The sequence below is a fragment of the Hippocampus bargibanti genome, linkage group LG02 (assembly GCF_051943395.1).
Source record: "Hippocampus bargibanti isolate YZ-2025 linkage group LG02, ASM5194339v1, whole genome shotgun sequence".
Taxonomy (NCBI): Eukaryota; Metazoa; Chordata; class Actinopteri; order Syngnathiformes; family Syngnathidae; genus Hippocampus; species Hippocampus bargibanti.
In genome coordinates, this window is record NC_142735.1 from 30,620,776 (window position 1) to 30,640,390 (window position 19,615).

At 43.3% G+C, this 19,615-nt stretch overlaps 2 protein-coding genes across 3 annotated transcripts in view; one reads left to right on the top strand and one right to left on the bottom strand.

The window, feature by feature from the left end:
• Positions 1–6,374, top strand: part of LOC148902399 (insulin receptor substrate 1-B) — a 33,581-nt gene extending 27,207 nt beyond the window's left edge. Inside the window, exon 4 of the mRNA XM_088990906.1 lies at positions 4,940–6,374. Coding sequence (XP_088847032.1) covers positions 4,940–4,947 — 8 coding nt within the window. The 3' untranslated portion in view covers positions 4,948–6,374. The remainder of the gene's footprint in view (positions 1–4,939) is intronic.
• A 6,172-nt stretch (positions 6,375–12,546) lies between these two features.
• Positions 12,547–17,294, bottom strand: LOC148902400 (uncharacterized). 2 transcript variants are annotated; one of them, XM_088990910.1, is made up of 3 exons: positions 16,202–17,294; positions 16,030–16,100; positions 12,547–14,234 (listed from the first exon to the last, which is right to left on the bottom strand). In XM_088990910.1, exons 1-3 carry the CDS (start codon positions 16,366–16,368, stop codon positions 12,547–12,549), a joined length of 1,926 nt encoding a protein of 641 aa, XP_088847036.1. In that variant the 5' UTR covers positions 16,369–17,294. The 2 variants fall into 2 exon arrangements, with proteins under 2 accessions (XP_088847036.1, XP_088847035.1); XM_088990909.1 differs by having other exon boundaries at positions 12,547–14,237.
• Between the last annotated feature and the right edge of the window lie 2,321 nt (positions 17,295–19,615).

Below are 19,615 nucleotides of genomic sequence, written 5' to 3' on the forward strand. Positions count from 1 at the left end.
TTAATTTGGATTGGATTGGATGTACCTTTATTCGTCTCGCAGTGGAGAAATTTATATTTCACAGCGAAGTGACGAAAGTAAGAGGAAAGGAAAGAAAGAAGTAGAAAAACAAAATACAGGAGCTTCTAGAAAGGCAGCCACTCTTGTGGCGCCACCTTGAAAAAAAACAAAAACAAATTTGTGTGTGTGGCTCTCACTGAAAAACATTTAGAAATATTTTACTTTTATGGCTCTCTTAGTCAAAAAAAGTTCCCGAGCCCCGTTCCAATGGCTTCCCCAAATTCATAACAGCCCCCGAGAGGAAACCGTAGCTACAATGTGGCCTGCGACAAAAAAAAAAATCACTTTGACACCCTTAGCCTAGTCCAACTGGCGCTTGAACTGCTGCACGCTGACGTCGCCACAACGAGGCACACTTTGATAAAAAAAGAGGGAATGTTGAATTTCACCTTTTTTTGTTTGTTTATTTGTTTGTGGACCACCGGCGACGTTGACTCGAGCACTCGCTGGTACCAAGTTTACCGACTTTGAACTTGACAGGAGGATTTGGCAATTTGTCAATCTGCCACCATGTGGCGCCAAGAAGGACGAGGCGAGGCGCAGCCATCCGCCGTATAATTTCACGTCTGCTCTTGAAGAAGGCGCCTCATGATGAGGCTAAATATAGCGTCGTGTGTGTGTCATTGCACCGCACTAGAGTGGCCCGTCGTTTTGGAACCAGGGGCGAAAATGAGGTAGCCGGATGGCGTTTTAGGCCGTTTGGGAAGCGGCTAACTATAACTTCTTCCTCATGGGGAGAAAGCTGTTGGGAGAGAGGGAGCAACGTCATTATGGCGCTACAATTAGAGTATTTGGGTGGTTGTCGGGAAATGTTTGGCTTTCTCGTGCGTTTGTTGTTTTGGCTGCAGGCGATGTGGCTACTTTTGGCATACATTGGCGGACTACAAGGAGAAACTTTATCGAACCAAAGCGGAGAACGTGCGACAACGTCAACTCCTGAACGCAGTTCTCAAACCTCAAGCTAATTTGCTTAAATGGCTCATTGGGACAGCTGCGTGTTAACTTACAACATTTAGCTTGTAGTAGACGTGCACATTCCAACATGACACCCTTGGTCCACTGCTGAAAAGGACGCTTTGATCCTCTCCTCTTTCATCTCAAACTGCTTCATGTCCCAAAGAGTGTACGGCAAGTGCTGAAGAATGAATGACTTTCTGTGTCTTTGTGTTGTCACGTTATTTGTTATTTATTCATTTTTGTTCTTTTGACTATTTTTTATGTAGACATTCGTAAGAATTATTGGGCGAAGTCAATTCGCTTCTGTAATACCGTACAATAGTTATCTGGCTCTTGTGCCGGTCCCAAGCCCGGATAAATACAGAGGGTTGTGTCAGGAAGGGCATCCGACGTCAAAGCTTGGCCAAAACAAACATGCGGATCAAACCTCTAAAGATGGAGGACACTGATTTGCTGTGGCGACCCGTTGAAGGGAAAAGTTATATGGCTGGCTAGCTATTAGCTATCTATTGGCATGCTAGCTAGCTTTCTATCTATTTCTCTTACTATATTATCTGAGTTACTTCCGGGTTGAGTGAACGCGTGTGGCTGCCGCTGCTCACCCACAGAAATCTCTTGTTTCGATTTAGAATTGTAATTTATTTATTATTGTATCTATGCTTGTCTGTGACTGTAAAGTGTCCTTGAGAGTACTTTATTTGCTAGCTATTTGCTATCAATTAGCTATGTAGCTGGGCCGCTAGCTATATAGCGAGCTATCTACTAGATATCTGGCTGGCTATTAGCCATCTATTAGCTGGCTAGTTAGCTTTCTATGAGTGGGTTGAGTCAACTCTGGCACGTGTGGCTCACCCACAGAAAAACATATCCTGTGACTGTAAAGTGACCTTGAGAGTTTTGAAAGGCACTTATAAATTAAATTTATTATTATTATTATTATTAGTAGTAGTAGTAGTAGTAGTAGTAGTAGTTTTTGGACGGAGAGGCACACTCGCAGCCGCTTTGCTTTGTTGACCTTCCTTCGCGTTTTGCTCATTAGAATATTTTGGAATCTTCATTAACATCGGTGAGGCTATGGCTTCAAAAAATTGTGGCCCCAGAGCATCATGGCGGCCATTCGGGTAAACATTTCCGGTCAAGGCGTTCTATCACTTCCTGTCGCAGCCCATTGAAAGTATTGATGGCTGTTCACAGCGCCGTCTTTTTGATGGGTTGATTGATTGATTGATGTTTTGGGTGCAGAGCAGCACAAAGCTGACGGCTCGACTTTGAGCGCTGCACCCTCATTGGCGACAGCGGTGACAAACAAAACAAACAAGCGTCAGGTGCGTCGCTCAACCGTCTATTTGCTTGCAATGTTTACCGCCGCTCTCTATGTAATTTTGGAGCATTGCGTTCTCCTGCTTTGATCTCAGAATGCTTTTCCAGATAGGCCAGAAGCTCTTCTGCATAAACCGGGGAGGGTATTTATTTTGTCCTTGGTATCTGCGCCAGTCAGCTTATCCAACTTGTTTGAAACAAAAACACACTAATCGTGACCAAAAGGAGAATACCAGAGTCCGGGCAGACTAATTCAAACACGTGCTTTATTAGTAAATGTGAAATGAGAAGGGCCAGCCACCATTTTGCTCAGGATTTTGAATCCCTTTCAAATGTGGGCACTAAAAACAAATAGAATACAGTGATACCTTGGCTTACGAACTTAATTGGTTCCCAGACAGTGTGTAAAGCGAAAAGGCTGTGTCCCACAAATTAATTTCCCATAGGAAACCATTAAAATGAGAATAATCCATTCCCTGGTCCCCATAAAACATGATTTTCTACTAGATAAGCTTTAAAACTACACAAAATAAACTTTATTTCATGTATAATAAATGTGCTATTGTATTTTAATGAAATAAATACACTGTACTGTATAATAAACTATTTTTGTTTTTACATTTGTGATGGTCGTTGATGGCTTGATGGAAAGGGGTGGGAGAGAGGGAATTGCTGTTTGGAAGGAGAGTCACATTCCATAAGGACTATAATTAAAGAAATAAACTACTTTATAATAAAGTCGTTTTATTTACCTTTGTGATGGTCGTTGATGGCTTGATGGAATGGGGTGGCTGGTTTCATCATCATTAAACACTTTATGAGGAACGTAGCCTTCTTCTTCCACCATCTTGAGGAATGATTCCTTGTAAGTTTTGGCAGCTTTGTCGTCAAAACTGGCTGCCTCACCATGACGAATGACACTATGAATCCCTGTACGACGCGTAAAGTTCTCGAACCATCCGTGGCTAGCCTTGAAATCATCAATGGATGACGAACCTCCAGGTTGCCTCTTGATGATATCTGAGTGAAGTTGCCGTGCTTTCGCTGCAATAATTTGACCTAGTTCCTCATCAATTGTGTTCTGTTTAGCTGGGTTGATAGCTTTTTGCATCAAGTGTACAGATAGCTTTTGCGGGTTATTTGTGGAGCCTGATTAATGGGATATTTTAGCCTTGCAGTCTACACTCTGCCTTTGAGCCTTTGAAATATCAAAGTTGAAACGAGTTCAAATTTCACTGTTTTCTATCCATTTTCTCGCTCTCTCTGTCGTCGGCCTATTTAATGTTTGCAGCTCTGTGTTTCTGTAACCCCCACTCCCCGCTGCGTTCTTGACCAATCATGTGGCTTTAACCGAAGACTGGGGGCGGGGAATAGAGGACAAAAACAATCAGCTGCCATTTTCTTGTAAGGAGAACGGGCTTGTTCGCGAACAATACATCATTCATTGTGTGTATCCCGAAAAACAGTTCGTATGCCGAGATTAAATTTTGATAAAGTTAACGTTCATATCGCTGTATCTTGAGGGAGAGAACGGGTTGAGATGGGGGGGTGTGAGAGAGAGGAATAGAGAGAGAGAGGTGGAGAGGAAGGGGGGCAGGGGATGAATCTTGGGCAAACAGCATAGCGCTGTGGATTGCTGCATTGGAAAAAAATCAATTTGGGCAAAACGAAGTATCCCCCCCCCCCCCAAATCCATCAATGAGCAGGGACCAAGCTAGACGTCCATCATGAAATGAAGCAATCTGAGCTTTCTGTCGGCATCAAATGCAGAATGACAGCGAATGATCATTTCCAATGCTCCATTTCGTATTGTATGTTTCGTATGTATTCTCGCTTTTTCGACTTGCGTTGGTGGAAAGCGCAATATTGATTGGATGATACTGACTTAGGTGCCGTTGATGTCGAAACAGGTATACGCCCACTTTTGAATCAGCGGATGAGTAAAAAAATAATCAAGTTGATTCGCCTTTGTGGAGAGAACAGTTTCTAATTGGATAGATTCTAATTTTCAATGAAACAATCCCATCGATGAAACAGTGGAATGTCAGTGGCACTATGACAAGCCCCAGGCTAACGTTAGCATCAGTAGACTACTGTGAGAGGCAGCTGAAAGCAAGCGTGCAAGCTAATGAGCAGTGTGCAGAACAGCTAGCAGTAACCTTGCGTATGTACACGGCAAGTTGACTTTTATTCCGATAGTTTGGCTCGATTTTTACCAATCATGAAGAACAGAAAATCGTTCATATTAATGGTGAGTATTATCATTGTTATTTTAAATAATACATTCTGACATTTTGTTGAAATCACATTAATATATTGTGTATGTATATCTATCGATCGATCAATCTATCTATCTATCTATCTATCAAACTGTATATGTGCCCCCCTCCTCCCCCGCCTTTTTCTTCAGACTTTTTTCTCATTTGTCATTCTCAGCCCTGCAATATGGATGACGCCCCAAATGGGTCGCCATCAGTTATTGGCTGGTTAAAAAAAAAAAATCTGCAAAACAGCACAACTTGTGATGGCGCTCTGTTGCTTTTATTTTGCCTTGATGGTTCTTCAGTGTTCTCAGCGAGCTCTTTTCTGTGTCTTTTTGCAGAGTGCTAATGACACCGGCGTCCTTGGAGGAACAACTGGGCACGCTCAAATCTTCACTTTGCTGCTGGTTTTATTTTATTTTTTTCCGACTAGATACATCCCTGAAGAGAAACTGCTTTTTTATTTTTATTAATTCTGGCAGTTGGCCTAATCAAGGTGGATTTGTGCCAAGTGACGTTTCCCCTCCTCCCAAAATAGCTTAGCGGAAAAGTGTTAAAAATATTTAAAAAAAAAAAAGCTAATGAAAAGCTCGACCATAACTGGAGCAGCTCAAATTGTAAAAATAAATTCAGGGTGGAAAAGAACATTTTGACAGGTTTGGAACTTCAGAAGAGGAAAAAAAAGTGCCTCTTTCATATTTCTTTTCATATTTTCAACACTGTGTTCCGATGTGTGAGACAACTTTTTTTTTGCAATTGCCTCAAAACGGTGGCGAGCACTTGAACCGTCCAACAGCTGAATCAAGTGGAGGTGCGCCACCGCCTTTCAGCGTGTTCTTATTTCTCGTTTTGGTTCTCCTGTCTCACTTTGCACAGGCCCAAAATCACCTTAACCTCTCTCTCACTTCACTCTTTCGGTGAGGAGGAGAGCGTTGAAGGGGGGCTGAAAGGGTTAAATAAAAAAAAAGGACTGCTTGCACAACGTAAAAATGAATAAACTACAATAATCAACCCAACACCTCTTGCACTCACTAAAAAAAATCTCATCTGCATAAAAAAAAGACACCTGGCCCAAAAATGGTCAGTCCAAAGAAAAATTGTGCGTATGGGGATTTTTGCTGAGTGTGAAATAACCTTTCGAGAGAGTGTTGTGATAGTTATTTTATGAGGTTCTATCTTTTTTGTTTATTGTGAGTGATGATGGGAGTTTTTTTAAGAGGTTAGGAGGGGGTGGTGTGTGTGTGTGTGTGTGTGTGTGTGTGTGTGTGTGTGTGTGTGTGTGTAAATGCATTTTTTTTGCCGATCTTGCAATTTCTTCCACGTTCATCCAAACCGCAAATGTGCATCCTTGGAGGCTCCGTGTGTGAAATGGGTTGATGTTTATTTTGTTTTTCAACAGTGTTGATAATTTACAAAAACAAGTTTTTCATTTCAATCATGCTAAAAAAAAGGTTCGATGGCAATTGTGTTGTTACCCTTGAAGCAACTGCTGTACCGAGGAGCTCAGAGAGGAGCCGGATCAACATTTGCCCAGCCCCCCACTCTAAAAAAAAAATCCCAAAGTTAGCCTTCAAACCTGACCGTCCTTCGGTTAAGAAGGTGTCAGGATTGGTTCAAACTGCCCGCTCTGTGCTCTTTGCTTGTTTCTTCAAATTTGTGTTGACGCGTCTTCATCCGAGCGAATGGGAAGAACATGTAAGTGTTGCCATTTGTTGCTTGAGAAACAACACAAACGACAAAAGGACTCCACTAAAAAAAATCATGTCAAACAACCAATGGTCTCTTTTGTTCTGTCCAACTCGGCTGATCTTGTCGTGTTTTTTTTCATAGGCCATAGGTTGTTGCGCAGGCTTCTGAGCAGTGCAAACTTTGCCCGCGTGGCTTCTCTTCCGGGTACTTCAGCTTCACCTCGCATTCCACAAGCATCCTCGGTCATTGAAAGAAAGGAAGACTGGAAAGCTGTCACGGTTTGCATGGTGGTGATGGTGGTGGATCCCAAAAAGCAGGCAGGAGGGAGCAGCAGGGTGTCATTGACAAATTGTATTAAGCAAAGTCAGCAGGAACAAAATCTGACAGGGTGAAGCAAACACATACAATGACCTGACAATGAATGGTCGTGTCGGGAGTCCTTTTAACTGCCACTGATTGGAATGACCAACAGCTGTGCAGGTGCAGGGGGGGCCGACAGTCGCTTTTGTCACGATCTGGTTGGTCGCCAACCAGATCGTGACAAAAGCGACGTTCAGGAACACCGTAGACCAGAGGTCCCCAACCCCCGGGCCGCAGACCGGTACCGGTCCGTGGGTCATTTGGTACCGGGCCGCGGAGAAAGAAATGTTTTACATAAAATGAAAAATTACCAGATTACATCCGTCTATGATTTACTCTTAACGCATGTCAAAACGCTTGTCTAGGTCACGTGATACATACCGCTAAAATTAGTCCACCGTAAGCTAGCAAATTGAGTAAAAAACAAACATTCATCCGCCGGTCCGTGAAAATATTGTCTCACATTAAACCGGTCCGTGGCACAAAAAAAGTTTGGGGACCACTGCCGTAGACCACAAGTGTCCCAAGTCATTTTATTGGCCCCGCAAAAGCAAAACTTTTCAAATTGTCCCATGTAAACCACAATAACAGTCATTATTTGTCAGACTTTATCAACATCGCAGGGATAATACCAGTGGGCCTCTTGTATAAGAAGCGAAACGTCCGACACCTTAAAGAAGTACAGATGACGGCTGAAGAAACCTTCTCATCAACAGTCATTATTTTTGACTTCAAATTTGAAAAGTAGGTATTAATTAATTTGTTGTGAGCTCGATATGTAATCTGTGTAATTTAGGTGGAAGTACGATCTAAAATGGATGGCTTGTCTACATCCACCTGCAATGCCCCCCCGCCCCCCCATGCTCTTAGCCAAGGCTCAATTAGCTGCCTGTCACCGGCTCGTCCACAGATGGCTGAGTAACCCAACCCGAACGTCCACCAAATGGAGGTATGAATAGAAATGTGAACTTTGCCTGCACCTGCAGGCGATGTAAGACAAAGAAGAAGGAAAAAAGCCAGACTTGTCCGGACAAACATGTGCTAGTGTGTTGGAAAAGCCAATTCCAGGCGTACGGGGGGTGGCATTCTCTGCTCTGTTCCACCGACTCAACTCCGAAAGGCCACTTGGAAGGCAGCAGTTGGCCCACTAGCGGCACACCAGCAAGGCTGGAGGAAGTCTTTGTGTCTTGATGACTTCCTGCCAAGCGCAGAGGCTGGGAAGCCGACAGCGTGAACATGTGAGGAAATAGCATGTCGTGTGTGTACATTCTTATTTCAGTTTGATATCAACTTTCACCCTTCTACCTCGTAGCTGATAGGCCTCTTTGAGGTGATGTCATACTCCCGCCATATACAGGTAACATCCGACTTACGACCATCCGTACTTACGACCACGCCCTCCAGACCCCATTTTTAACATTTCAAGAGGGGGATTTTGCGAGTCATTTAGCCTCCGAGTCTCTTTTTAATGTATTCCAACTTACGACCATTTCGACTTACGACTGTTTGAACGGAACTCGGTCGGAAGTCGGATGTTACCTGTATAAGATGAGGGGGAGGGCTTCTATTTCTCTCTGGCCTCTTCAACCGACTGACCAATGTTTCTGCTGTCTACAAGATTAAAATAATATTTTTTGTTCAACACCTTGGTTCCGCTGATTTTACTACCATCTTCTAACAGCATGAAGAGCAATGAACCAGAGAGAATCATCATTTTTAACCCATGACCCTGCGTTCCCAAAATTGTTGGAATAGGAGCCCGTGCGAAATTGGCACTAATCCTCCTCACATCACCGCAACTTCCTTTCCGACGGCCAAAAGTGAATTTAATTGTGCAATCATGCCTCTAAACCGGAAAGGGTTGGCTTGTTGTTAAGCCAATCGTCTTCCCTCTTTCTTCACTGCAAATGCAGAAGCCACCAACTATCCCTCCCCCCTAGAAGTTGGAAAACAAAAGGCCTTTCTTTGTCTTCCTTTGAGGGGTGCGCTCCACGCAATCTTCCGATTTGTCAGTCTCACCACTTTGTTTTTAATCGACTGCGTGCAAAATGAGCATATTGTAAGAAAAATGGAGAAAGTGAAGGAAAAAGGGGAACAAGAAGAGTCCTAACAGAAAGCGTCGACACATGCCTCAGAACTCTCTATTACTTCAGAGGTGGGGGGGGGGGACTTGGGTTGGGGATTATGGGCCAAAAGCAGGCAGGAAGTAGTTGACACACACGAAAAGAAGGCGCAAAGCAAACACTCAGGCTGGAGCAATTGTTGCTCTCAGTCATCGAGTTCAGCTCCCTGGGAAAGCTGAGCCCTCTGCGCCCCCCCCCCCCCCCCCCCCATTTCTTTTTTCAAGGGTGGGGGTGGCCTTAATCCCACAATGCGTTTGACTGGCAGGTCCCCTCACACTCTTCGCCACGGTGAGGCCCTCCCCTCGCTGAAGGAGCTGGTGACAAGCATTGGTATGTTCGGTGGAGCTCGCTGGCCTCCAGCGAGGGTGGCGGGGTCACAGGGTGTGAAAAAGACCTCGCGTCCCGGTCCAGCGTGGACCCGACATTTGGCTCGAGGTTCCCACTGAACATCCGAACAAGCAAGACTCGAACTGAGAGGTCTAAATTCCCTTTTTGGGTCCATCTAGAGCAGGTGTCGGGAACCTATGGCTTACGAGCCATATATGACTCTTTTGATGATTATAATAATAATAATACATTTCATTTCTAAGCGCCTTTCAAAACTCTCAAGGTCACTTTACAGTCACAGGATCAGTTTTTCTGCGGGTGAGCAGCGGTAGCCACACGCACCAGCGTTCACTCAATCCTGAATAACTCAAATAGATAGAAAGTTATCTAGCAAACTAATAGATAGCTAATAGCTAGCTAGCTTATAGATAGCAAATATATAGCTAGCTATATAGCCAGATAGCAAATAGATTACTACCTAGATAGCCAGCGAGATCACTAGCTAGATAGCCAGATAGCCAGCGTTCACTCAACCCTGAATAACTCAAATACGTAGAAAGTTAGCTAGCTAGCTAATAGATAACTAATAGATAGCTATCTAGATAGCTTATAGATAGCAAATATATAGCTAGCTAGTTAGCCAGCTAGCTAGCTAACAGATATCAAATAGATAGCTAGCTAGATAGCAGCTAGATCACCAGCTAGATAGCCAGCGTTCACACAACACTGAATAACTATTTTGGCTTAAATCCAGTTTGTCTTAACCGGTGGTACCCAACGACAATGCTGCTGCAGATCGCTACTATTGTCACAGCAAACCAGCCAAAGTAACACTCAATCATATATATATATATATATATATATATATATATATATATATATATATATATATATATATATATATATATATATATATATTTTAATTGCGGCATACACTCGTATTGATGAAAGCATAACATGCGCATGCACGGTAAAATGCGATTTTTAAAAAAATCATTTCAAATAATGTACGTACGGCGTACTACAACTTTTATATGGGTATTGTAATCATTTCTGAGGGCAGCTATTACCCAAAATTGACAGGTATGGGTCGCTCAGGAGATCTCGAAATTAAGCAGACGGTGCCCACCCCACCCCTTCAGCCCCAGAGTTGGACATGCCTGTTCTATAGTGCACTTGGTCAGATGGGGGAAACCATCTGGTAATTGCAACAGCGGATGTCCAGGATCCCTCAATTGCAGCCACTATCTGAGCCACTTATCTTCACGAGGTTCGCAGGCGTGCTGCCGCCTTCGGGGAGCAAGCTGGATCAACCTGACATCGGCCGCCAGGAAATCAAAAGACCGGGACGAGGAGATAAACGAGCCTTCGCACCAAACATCACACTTCGACCAAGGCCAAGGCAAGTGACGTTCGTGATGGGTAAGTGGACGTCCTCTAGTGGACAGGGAAGCATCTCCTCGTGAGCGCAATCCTTTCTTAAAAAAAAGCTCAACTTGGGAAAATAGCCCAAAAATGTGAAATACAAAAGTCGTGACATCTATGTTGTCAGTGCAAACCTCCAAATAGTCTTTGAGGTTTGATGAGTGACCACTTCTTTAGTTTTATGTCGAGAAAGAATATTTTTTTTCCACCCAGTCTTTATTTCACCACCATGCACGGCAGAGACGGAAAATATGTGTCAGCGACTGCGCGGGGGTTTGGGGGGGGGGGGGGGCAATCATCCACTGACTTTGTTCTCAACTTGATTTGCGGGAATCATTTTTTTTGACAATTTCTCTCGGGAAGCGGACGAAAAAAAAGTAGAAGGGGAAAAAATATCTACAGTGATACCTTGGTTTACGAAATTAAACTGCATCACGTTAACATGTCAACACAATTATAAACTGAAAATAATTTTGATAACCTGTACATATGAGAATATAATGCTCAAACATAAAAAGATAAGTATTTTTAACAATTTAACAAAACCTTACATTAGCCACCAACCGATTTTCGGAGGCTACTTTTCCACTTCTGGTATCAGTTTTTTACCAAAGCCCATCCCCCCAATCTCGTATTTAAAGGACAACCGCCACCATTTTTTTGTTTCCTAACTGACATCAGAAAGACGTTTTATAACATCTAAAATACCCAAAACACACAGGCTGATATGTTTAGTCAAATGCAAAACACAACATAAAAATGACTTAAAGTGTCCCAAAATTGCCACAAAATGAGCTCGGAACTGGGCAGATTCAGAAAGTCCCGCCTCCTTGTTTGTGACGTCACTATTGCTCACACACTGCTTTGCTCCAGAATCAAAACAATGGCTTCAGAGAGTTCAGATTCAAGAAGATGCATTCTTGTTACTCATCCAGTTATGAATATGATTCAAATAGTTCTGAAGAGGAAAGCATAAATGTTTGCAATCGACTAAAGAAGTCCTTCCGTATCAATTGGAGCCATATGGACTCCAATGTAGGGCCCAGAAAATGCATAAGATGGCGCACAAGCTCCGTTGGAAATGGGCTGATTTGTCCGCTGGGAATTTGTGTAAACTTACACCTTCTTTATGCGTGTTACCGCAATTGGCTGCGACACACGATTCACCATTTGTCATGATCTGGTTGGCGACCAACGGGCGGCGCTCTCGGCCCCGCCTGCAAAGGTGCTAGTCGTTTCCAATCAGTGACACTCAAAAGGACCCCCGGCACGACCATTCGGTGTCGGGTAATTGTTAAATGTCATTGTATGCTGTTGTATGCAATTGCATGCTTTGTGAGCAGTGCATGTGTTTGTTTAATCTTGGCGGACTTTTAATTTTGGTTTTCTTTTGATACTTTGTATTTTTTTTTCTGTTCAGATGATTTTGATGTTTTAGATTTTGTTCCTGCTGACTTTATTTTAATACAATTTATCAAACACAACCTACTGCTCCCTCCTGCCTGCTTTTTGGGATCCGCACCCGCCATCACCACCTTGCAAAACGTGACACCATTTCGTTATTTATGTAGTTTTCCTTCTAATTTCGTCATCAACACAATGTTTTCAGACCAAACAAAGTACCCAAAATGCATTGTGTGTCGCTTTCTCGGTCACGGGTGTTCCTTCCGTGACGTCACTTAGGGCATCGTCATGGAAACAACACTTCCTGAATATTCAGTGAGAGTCTTAAAAGGTCAAATATAGCTATACACTGTGGTAGGTGTCGGTTGTCCTTTAAAAAGTGACCACCTTGAAAGATGGAGTTGGTTCTGGAGTGTTTTGGATGGACGTTGAAAACGGCGAATGAGCTTCGTTTCACTTTTATCAGCCTGGACGATCTCAACACAATCTGGGATCTTTCTCACACTTTTGCTGACTGCGTGTAAGGGTGTTGCGGCGACAAAACATTTGCTACTTCACTACTTTTTAACCTTTTATTGGTTTCATTATGTAACAAATAATCAACTTGTCCCACCCAGAACCTAAATCGATTTGAAGGAAACATTCCTCATGGAAATTCGGAGGTAATTTAGTTCCAGCAAATCTTCCAGGAGAGTCTCATCCATCCCGTCGTCAAAAACTTCAGTTGATTCCTCGTTTCTTTGAGTGCTCTTCTGACTTCGGACGGTTGTCTCAGAGCTTGTGAGCAAGGGGGGTCCAGAACTGGAGAACACGACTCCTGATCTTGTCAAGTTTAGAAAAGCCGCGGTGGTCGGACGGGTGGTCGTTTTTGCCGCCGGCTCATCTTGGGGTCTCTGGGGCAGCCTGATGATGGGCCAGTTCCCGGTGACGGCCTTCGGCCCCCCACGGGGGACGGCGTGCACGCGTCTGCCTTGCACCGTGCTGCTGGCGGACGTGCCAAAGAGCCTCGACCTCCCCTCGACGAGCCTTCGCCCGCCGCCTTTTGAGGCGCGCGTTTTGTTCTGTTCAGCTCCGAACGCCAGGACCTGGTCTGGGCGTGGCCTGGGCGTTTCTGTAATTGGCCTCATACTCGCAACCTGAAGCCCGTTCTGGTCAGGTGCTTCGAAAACCTTCAGAGCGGCAGCCCTATTTGATGCTCGGGGTGCTGGATTGGCCGCCTCGACCTGCTTTGATGGCTGTCTCAGCAGTCTGCGCTCCAAAGTTTTGGGGTGTGGGAATCCAGGTGGAGCAGCCGTGGTCCTCGGTTGGACTTTTCTCTGTCCGAAACTGTATTTGGACGAGAGGGGGGGGTAAACGTTTGCCATTTTGAGGCCTATGCTTTTTCCTCTGCTGGTCGGGGAGATGCCGCCAAAGGCTTTAGAAGCTGGCCACTTGGAACTTTTTAATCCCAATGACCCGCTGGCATTTTCCGAAGGCGTCGGGGGCCTTCTGCCTATGGTGCGCTCCTCCGCGTTGGTTGCAGGCGCCACAACATCAGCCCAAAGTTTCTCTCCGGTACTTTGAGCTGCCAAGCGCGGTAAGAAATTTTCCCTCAAGGTGGCTTGATGGCGATCGCCGTTTGAGGGCAGATGGACCGCACGGTCCTTCTCCATGCGCGACATGGTCCTGCTAGGACCCATGTCAATCGCAGACACCGAATGCCAAAGTTTCCCCAAATCTTCTCGTCTGATGACAGAAGACTTGACGAGAAATGACCGTAGCTTTCGGTCATCTGCGATGGACGATGTCCGTTTTTCCCACCGTGGACCGTGTTGATAAAGGGAGGCGTCCAGGTTTTTCTCCGCCGGGAACCTGCCAGGTGGAAGCGCGTCGGACCTTCTGGGCTCGTCGCCGTCCTCGCGCCTCCTGCTCAGATATTGTCCCGGCTGCGACCAAAGGACGGCTGATTGACCCCCTGCTTCTTCTTCATCTCTTCTTATTGCGGGCCTTTGAGGTGCGTCCCCTCTGGGCGTCCCCGCAAACTTCTGAGCTTCTTTTTCAGGGTGCCTGAAGCGCCGATGCAAGGGATGGCCGGGCGCCGATTTCAGAACCACCACTCGGTATCGGTGGAGGTTTTCTCCTGGCTTGGCGAGGAGGCCGTTTGCGGGACCCTCCGTCTCCTCGTAATCTGGGCCCCTTTGACCGGAAGGAATATCGCCCTTTGCGTTCTGCAGACGGCTCGACGGACGTCCAGATGAAAGGGAGCGATACTGGCCGTACGTAGAATATGACGTCTTTGCAACGTCAGCTCCGAGGACTCGAACTGGGCCTGCTACAGTTAAGAAATGCTTTGTTATTTTCAGTCACAATCAAACAAGAGATGCCGAGGCGTCACGATTCACGACTCTTTCAAATCAAAACTCGCAAGATGAAAATAAACCGCTGAAATCATGGGGTTGCATAAGTGCGCACACCCTCTGATCAATGGCGATTTGACGCCGTTCAGAATATACCCATCGCATTCAAGTCGGCGCATCGGTGAACCCAGATCTGTTGAAGGCTCTCATTTTCTAGTAGGCTTCTCCTGACATATTTTCTGTCATTGCATCTCAGGGTAGACGCCATTGCCCCACAGAGCGCTTCCGAAGCAACTCAGTCAGGAGAGAAAGGTACAAAAGCAATTTCTTCATTTGTAATCGGGGCTTTCACACAAGGTTGAACAAATTGCGAAGCTTTCCAAATATTTTCCTTGATAGTCAGGTTGTGGGGGCAGCAACTTCCCTCTCCCCAGCGACTTCTTCCAGCTCTTCCTGACGGATCCCAAGGCCTTCCTAGGCCAGCTGGGTGACAGAGTCTCTCCGGTGTGTGTTCATGCCCGGGACACGTCACCAGGGAGGCGTCCAGGGGACATCCTAATCAGATGCCCGAGCCACCTCATCGGGCTCCTCTAGCTCTCCATAATTTTTATTGAGTTATGACTAGAAACCCAAAGAAGGGAATTTAAAGAAATTATGTATTCATTAGAAAATAAGTTAACATCATCATCATCCGTCTGTGTAAGCTCTCTTCAGCGGTCATCTGTACTTCTTTGAAGATGTCGGACGTTTCGCTTCTTATCCAAGAGGCTTCATCAGCGAACTAAAAGCTTTTGCTGGTAGTTTCGGCCCTATATATATATATCCCTACTGTCCAGACCTGGCGGTGCCAGACTCTGCTATGATTGGCAAAAATTAGTGCATCCAAAAGATAGGCAGCCAAACGAAAACCAAAGTAATGTAGTTTATTCAATACTTTTTAAAACTGAAAATTGTAAAAAGCTATACATTGGGAAGACTAAACAAATTCTCAAAAAAAGACTTTATCAACATCTCAAGGATAATACTAGTGGGCCTCAATCGGCAGTACATATGCACCTAAAAGCTAGCAACCACTCATTTGACGACAATGAGGTTAAAACCTTAGTGAAAGAAAATAGATCGTTTGAAAGGGGAGTAAGAGAAGCTATTTTCATAAAACAGCTAAATCCTTCACTAAATCGCCATGGTGGGGTGAGGTTCAATTTGGATCGTTCGTACAACAGACCTCTAAGGCAACATAGGCTTAGTTAAGCTGATGAGGTGATACCAGCGCAAATGGGGCAATCAGGCCACTCGTAGACCCCATACTCAGGTATGACAATAGAAGTAATCAGTGTAGCCGCAAGGAGCTCCCTCCCAACCTGAGAGCAGGGACCAATCATAACAGAGTCTGGCAACGCCACGTCTGGACAGTAGGGATATATATATATATATATATATATATATATATATATATATATATATATATATATATATATATATAAAAATAAATAAAATACCAGCAAAAGATTTTAGTTTGCTGACGAAGCCTCTTGGATAAGAAGCGAAACGTCCGACACCTTCAACGAAGTATCGATGACGGCTGAAGAAACTGTTTCATCCATCATCATCATCCGTTTACAAGAAATAAAGCTTTTGTTTTTTTAACTATTTTGACTTCTCGATACGCACACTGATTAAAAGTGGAAACGAAGGAAACCAGGGACAGCATTTGGCTGTGGTTGACATTTTTTACACAATATTGTCAATCAGCTTTTCGGGCCTCACCTTGTGCAGAAGGCCAGCATGTGATGGATGAAAGGACAGCCGTGCTGACCAGCACAAACACCAAGAAGAGCCTGCTGATCAGAAGCCCCCCCCAAAAAAAACAACAACACCAACAACACTGTGGATAGCTGTGCAAATGTGCAAAAACACAAAAAGGCCAAAAACCACTTACCTGGTGACAGAAGGCATTTTGAGCAACTCCCCGCTTGGCTTGTGCGATGCTCTAAAAAAGGTTCCAGTTGTGCTTTGAAAGCTGTCAAAGCAAACGCTTAGTGGGAGTTGTGATTGGAGGCAACGCCTTTCACCTGGTCCGCTTCTCTCTTCCTCCTCCACCACCATCGAGCTCGTCCAACAATGCAGGAGTGACAATGAGCAGCTTTACATTTCATAGATAACACAATGTAAAATAACAACAAAAAATGTCTACATATAAACTAGAGGGGTGTATGGAACATTTTTGGCAGAGTGAATTACAAATATCACATCTTCTTTTCCTTTGGGCATTTCCTTTTCGAGGTTGTCACAGCAAATTGGTGTCCTCCATGTAACTCTGTTTTGTGCGTGTACTCTCACACCAACTAACTTCAGGTCCTCTTTCTCAACTTTTTTATGATAATTATTTTATTCTAATACAGTATATATTGTAATATAATATACACCCTTGTGGAAATTAATTGCACCACTCTGTGATCTTGACTGTTTGCTTGTTTAAATCATTCTAAAGCTTGTGAAAAGGTCAAAACAATGTTTGCCACGATAGGGGGTGGAGTCTGTGTGTCTGATATACTTGACCAAACACATTCCCTAATTACTTGTTTGCCAGGCCTCTGATTGGAAAATTAATGGATCCTAATCCCTATATAAAAAGAAGGGGTTTTTGGTTTATAAATCAGTTCTTCTTCAACGAGATGGATACAACACCGCAAATTTCTTTGCACAGAAGGACATTATTGTGATGGATTGGCCTGGCAATTCATGAACCCGATTGAGAATTTATGGTTAATAATCAAGATTCGTCTGCATGAGAAAGATTGCACAACAAAAAAAAAACCCTAATTTGTGCTATAATTAAGACCAGGTACTGGGACCCTTCTATCATCAACAACTGTCAAAATCTGGTCGATTCCATACCAAAACGCATTGCTGAGGTGATAAAGAACAAGGGTGGACATATTTCTTACTAAAATGTACATTTGAATCATTTGAGTTGTCAAAAAATGTAAACAATCAATTTTAGGCCAAAATAACAGGGTGGTGCAATTAATTTGCACAAGGGTGTAATATAATATAATATAATATAATATAATATAATATAATATAATATCATATAAATAACATATACGTATAATATAACTATATTTAAAAAGAGATAGGAACATTCGGCGTGCTAACCCTGTTTTCATAATGATATTGTTGATCCTGACTTGGTACCCGATGCGAATAATTGTAAGTGAATGGTGCGTTTTCCACTAATAGCTGTAGCTCATAGCTTTGCATTCTCAATATGATTATTGAAACGGAGGTTCATATGTTTTTTTTGATATGTCCTAAACAGAAATTAGAAAACTTAAACATTTTCATCATAATGTCTGGTACATATTTAACACTTCCTATTTCCAAAAGACCGTGAAACATGGTAGGAGCAGGTACAACACTTACAAGTTTCGGTGAAAAAAAATGACAGTAAAAGCTAAAAGTCTATATTTTATTTGGGGCAAATCAAAGACAGCAAAATAGCCTTGAGGACATTAGATTGGCATGTCAACTAAAATCATCTGAGAGAAAGAATTTGGAATCAGAAAATGTAGAAATGATTGTTTTGAATAATGTAATAGGTTAAATTTCCACTTGTGCCATGTAAGGTTTTGTTGCCACCTAGTGGACAAAATAGTCCCCACTACCGTATGTGCATTTCACATTCTCAAATACAGTGACTGGAAGATAAAGCATCTTAAAGGACAACTGACGTCTCTGGACAAGTTGTGTCCATAATTTGTAAAATGGCTTCAAATCACTTCTACTGAGCGTATTTTAGAAAGATTCCACCGCATTTAGCTATATTTTACGTTTTAAGACTTGCGCTGAATATTCAGGAAGTCTTGTGTTTGAGTTGGTGACAATACCTAACGTGACATCATGGTAGGTATTGTCACTAACCGACAAAGCGACACACAATGCATTTTGGGTACTTTGTTTGGTCTGAAAACTTCAAGTTGATGGCGAAATTAGAAGGAAAACACATAAATAACGCAATGGTGAATCGTTGTGTGTTGCACCAAGACTACTATTTGAAACTAGCTGACACAAATTCCCAGCAGACAAATCAGCCCATGTCCAACGGAGCTTGGGAGCCATCTTGTGCATTTTCTGGGCGCTACATTGGAGTTCAGACGGTTTGAATTGATACGGAAGGACTTCTTTAATCGATTGCAAACATTTATGCTTTCCTCTTCAGAACTATTTGAATCATATTCATAACTGGATGAATAACAAGAAAGCATCATTTTCCGAATCTGAAGCCATTGTTTTGATTCTCGAGCAAGGCAAGACGTCTTGGCGTGATGTCACGAACAAGGGGGCGGGACTTTCTGAAACTGTGATGTCATTTTGAAGTAGTTTTGGGACCTTTTAAGTCATTTTTATTGCTGTTTTTCATTTGACGAAAAATATCAGCCTGCATGTTTTGGGTATTTTAGATTCTATAAATCGTTTTTCTGATGTCAGTTAGGAAACAAAAAAATGGTGTCGGTTGTCCTTTAAATCTCTGCACATGAACGCATGGTTCTCCTCGCTACTGGGTCACCAGACAAACAGTAAAAGAGTGTGATTTCAATATTTTTAACAATTGAAACAATATTTTGAAATATCCTTTGCAAAACTATTTCTGTTTGACATGGGCCACATTTTTGTTACCGTTTTTAATGTGATAATCAGTCACTTTCAACAGTGTAGAGTGACTGTCATGATCGGATTGGTCAGAAGAAAATCCTTCGAGCACAGGTGTGAAAGTCAAGGCCCGTGGGCCAATTCTGGGTCACCACATCATTTTATTCACCCTGCGAAAGCTAATCAAGCATGTCAAGTGCCATAATGCCTTTCATTTCTTTCATAACTTTGCTGCTGTGAAATGTAAATTTCTCCACTGCGAGACTAATAAAGGCAAATCCAATCCAATCCAATCCAATACATGCTAAAGTCCGAAACGAAATTTCAAATTGTCATATGTACACCACAATAACAGTGATTATTCTTGAATTCAGATGTGAAAACTAGTTATTCATTAATTTATTGTGCACTCTGTTGATAATATGTGGAGGAGATGAAACATTCTAATGGTTTCCTCAAATTCATAACGGCCCCCTGAGAGGAAACCATAACTACTATGTGGCCCGCCGCAAAAAAATGACTTTGACTCCCTTGCCTTAGAGTTTATTTCTTATTGTACGCGAGAATTTAAAAAAATTGGTAGACATTTGAGAAAGGATCATGGATGGTGACAGCTTTGAGACGCTTTCGGTGACCACATAAAATGGTGTGGCGGGCCAGATATGGCCCCCGGGTATCGAGTTTTATTCCTGCGCTGTGC